The 4,227-nt window shown below is 33.3% G+C and overlaps 1 protein-coding gene across 1 annotated transcript; it reads right to left on the reverse strand.

The window, feature by feature from the left end:
* Positions 1 to 1,533: 1,533 nt before the first annotated feature.
* Positions 1,534 to 4,135, reverse strand: LOC111431806. The gene is made up of 5 exons (XM_023068511.1): positions 3,888 to 4,135; positions 3,761 to 3,810; positions 3,501 to 3,606; positions 3,349 to 3,407; positions 1,534 to 1,716 (listed from the first exon to the last, which is right to left on the reverse strand). Exons 1-5 carry the CDS (start codon positions 4,014 to 4,016, stop codon positions 1,665 to 1,667), a joined length of 396 nt encoding a protein of 131 aa, XP_022924279.1. The 5' UTR covers positions 4,017 to 4,135; the 3' UTR covers positions 1,534 to 1,664.
* Positions 4,136 to 4,227: the final 92 nt, after the last annotated feature.

Genomic DNA, 4,227 nt, shown 5'->3' on the forward strand with positions numbered 1-4,227 from the left:
GGGGGGGGGGGGGGGGGGTGGGAATTAAATTAGATAAAAATAATAATGTTTAAACTTTAGATTAATATCCATATCTTTATAAAAATTCAAAAAATTAAATAGATAAAAAATAAAAAGTTCATAACAAAATTTATTTATCTATATTCATCAAATATTTATTTTTTATTTCAGCCCTCTCGTAATTTAATCCAGATATTATTTGCATATTTTAAAGAATTTTCAAACTTCTAAAAGATGAATTTTAGGTTATTTTTGGAATCTCAAATCCATAAATTTCTTACTTAAATTTCTAAAAAATAACTTTATGTTAAAACTTCACTGTCACGGTGTCAATATGTTGAAAAGATGTATTAGATAAAGATAGAATAATGTTCGTTCAAAGGGTAAACAAAGTAAATATCTTCCATAGATTCTTTTATTTATTCACGATAGAATTTTATTAATTAAAAAAAAATAAAAAATTGTATACTTTATTCATGGAAACTATAATCTCAATCCTAAAATGTGAAAACAAATAAAATAAGAGTCAGTGAACCAACACCAAACAAGAGTTGTTAGGCATAATCTTTTTATATATATATTTGACAACTATTTTTTTTATTAAAATAATTAGGCTTATAATTATTATTTTTGTTTGTAATTTTCTTACTTTTCCACCAACTTCAAAACCAAGCAAAAATTTTTAAACTAAAATAAATATACTTTTAAAAACGAAATAAATAAATAAAATAAAATAAAATAGATATCAATTTAGATTTCTTATCATTTATTTTTAAAAAATCATATACTGAAAATTAAATTGGTAGTTTAAGCCTCCAAGATTAAGTCCTAAATGTGTTTGAGAGAGATTTACATATTCAAATTAAAAAACAAAACAAAACAAAACAAAAAAAACCTAAGAATTAAAATCTCATTTTATAGCTATTTAATTTTTTATTTTCTGTTTTTAAAATTTTTGGCTAAGTTTTATACATTTTTTAAAAACACATTCGAATTCTAAACTAAATTTCAAAAACGAAATTAGGATTTTAAAAACTATTTCTTTTAGTTTTAAAAATTTTCAAATTATTGCTTTTAGTTTTAAAATTGAGCTTGGTTTTATAAAACATTAAGAAAAATTGGTAATGAAATAAGAAAGCTATAGAAAAGGAAGTATATGAGCATACACATGATCATTAATTAATACATTATAATCTATTTGGCCATTAATTAATACATTATAATCTATTTAACCAAAGGTTAAAAGTTCTACTCCTGAATTGAAATTTGTATGAGTAGCTGTGTTTTCTATTCTAAGATTTTCGCTGTTGTCAGACTCACCGCTAGTAGACATTGTCCACCTTGACCCGTTACGTATCATTGTTAGCCTCACAATTTTTTAAAACGTGTTTGCTAGAGAGAGGTTTTCACATCCTTATAAGGATTGCTTCGTTCCCCTCTCTAACTGATGTGGGATTTCACAATCCACCCCCTTGGAAGTCCAACGTTCTCGTTGACACACCGCTCAGTGTACGAGAGAGGAAAAGGAAGAAAAATATGAACTCAAGATTGGATTTGTACCTCATATTTTGACCCAAATGTTAAAAGGCAGTCAGAAGAAGAGGGCAAAATGGAACACCAGACAGTTATATAACACAGACAGTCTTGAGAAAAGCAGACAGACATTAGTAGTCAAAGGAGCCCTTAATACCCTCCAGACTCTCCCCCATTGACAACCTGCAAGCAAACAAAGGTTGCAAAGCTTTAAATTCAATCAATCCCAAATGCAAAAAGCTTATAAGGTTTGTCAATGTTAGGTCAGTTCCAAATATTAGTTGAAATTAAAATTTAATTGATGAGCAAATGCATAGTCGATTAGGTCGAGATGCACATATGGTACTTTCATGAAGTTTCCCTCAACTCGTCTCCTATGGATTCAGGAATCTAGCTGAAACAACATGCAGTTGAAAACCATCTAGCAAGAGAGCTCAACCAGACAGAATATTCTTCTAGCTTACTACTTAATAACAACAAAGGAGCTGGAGAGGCCTAGCTTGGTATGAGAAGTGCTAATTCGGTTCGTCGTTTGACCAATTGGCACGGACACCAGACCATATATGATGATGCATTGGGATTGAATCTTGGATTTCGAAGAAAGCGCATACACCCTTGTCAAGCAAGAAATTCCCATCGCAAGGTCAAATTCAGGTTGCTATTCAAGAGTAGAAGAGAACGAAAGCAAATAAGAGAATATTGGAAAGTGTTGCGTTGGGGAATGAAAGCCATCATACGCAGGCATCTTAGATCCCATATGATTGGACACACATTTAACCAGGTCAAGAAAAAGATCAAGCTAATGGTATGGATCATCAGAGCTGCTTAAGTTCCTTCTAAGCACAGAAAATAGAGAAAGAAAAAGGTCCAGATACAATAGGATACCATTTTGATTCTCGAACGGTTAAAAATTCGAATTTGGTTCTAAGCATGGAGGGATTTCTCTGATTTGGTAGCACTCAAGATGTATCACATATGCATAGTGAATTACAAACCATAGCTCCCCAGCGAGTTAAGTAGCAACTAGAAAATAAACAGTGGCTAGACTCCTTTCCAGCCAACCAAAGGCAAACAAATAAAATCACCAATGTCGAAGCTCCTTACAAACAATCTCTTTTCCATGGACACAACATTCGGATTAAGAACGTATCATATGAACTAGTGAATCAAGCAAAAAAAAAAGAAAAGAAAAAAAGATTGCATTCCTATTTGAATGGTTGGAGGATGAAGTGGACGATGGAAATAAGGAGAGGAGAACAACCACCACGTGTAACAGTCGAAGCCCACCACTAGCAGTATTGTTCTCTTTAGGTTTTTCCTTTCGGGCTTTCTCTCAAGGTTTTTAAAACGCGTCTATTAGGGAGAGGTTTCTACACCCATATAAAGAATGCTTCGTTCTCCTCCCAACCAATGTGGGATCTCACACCACGAAATGTGAACAAATTTCTAATAACCAAAAACGTCCAATTTGTACCCATATCTTCTTCCTGTTGTGCAAGTTGATGAAGTCCCAAAATCCCTTCAGACTATTTTAACTGTCAAACAACCAAACAGTGATGCAACCAGCAAACAACCTTGATACTCATCTCCTATCCCATTTATGAGTTTGGACACAAGGGATTAGGTTACAATTATTAGCAGAGATTCTAATAGCATTGAAATTGATATGGGTTAACTGCTTAATCACTTATGAAGCAACGTATTTATGATTTACAACTAAATAAGATCGACATTATGAGGACAGGAAACCAATACTTCAAATAGGAAATGTTCAACTTTCTTTTCTGGAAAATTGAACAAAAATACTGAACTTACTTATAGATACAATACTTGTACTCTTGACTCCTAGCAAGGTCCTTCTCTCCTTCCTCGAGCTACATTACACAAATCCAACGATAGACTTAGCAATTAAAGATGAACAGCCAGAGAATTACAAGCACATGACAATAAGAAGAAAATTGTCTCACCGGATCGCTGCCATAAACTATATCATAACAAGTAGGAGAAAGGCATCGCAGGGCACAATTTTCCTTTTCGGTAGCTGAAGATTTGCATTGCCAACCCCACAATCCGCTGCAAATTTTCAACACATTATCGAAACGAATCAAATCAAAAGCAGGGAGAACGAAAAAAAAAGGAGAAATCACATTTCGAAGTTACTCAGATCATTTTAAAACTATATCCAATTCGAGAAAAAAACTAAAAATAGCTTGAAAGAAACACTCACCTCTCGATATCGGCGTAACAGTCCTGCTTCTTTTGCCTGGTTTCAGCATCCTGAATAATTGACACGGTTCAGCATAATCGAGTAAGGATGAAGGCAAATACGAGCGGAGAAGACGAACAAAACTTACAGTGACCGGACGGCGAGATTTGGCAAGAACCGTATGGGTAGATAGCAATGAGAAAATGAACCCTAGAATCAACAAGAATCTCACTGTGTTGAGCGGATTTGAATTTCTCGGAGAATTGTTGATTTCCATCTCTGTTTGGATCAAATTCGGATGCCCTCCAATTGATTCCCTCTCTAGCTCACTCCGATTTCAGAACTATGAAGCCACAGATTTCAAGAGTGCCTTCGTCGAAACCGCTTAAGCGCGCACGTTTATATACAGTTTCAGTTGCTCGGTTATTAGTTATTATGAAAAAAAAAAAAAAAAAAAAAAAAAAAAAAAAAAAAAAAAAAAAAAAAAA

This window comes from Cucurbita moschata, unplaced genomic scaffold (assembly GCF_002738365.1).
Source record: "Cucurbita moschata cultivar Rifu unplaced genomic scaffold, Cmos_1.0 Cmo_Scf00037, whole genome shotgun sequence".
NCBI lineage: Eukaryota > Viridiplantae > Streptophyta > Magnoliopsida > Cucurbitales > Cucurbitaceae > Cucurbita > Cucurbita moschata.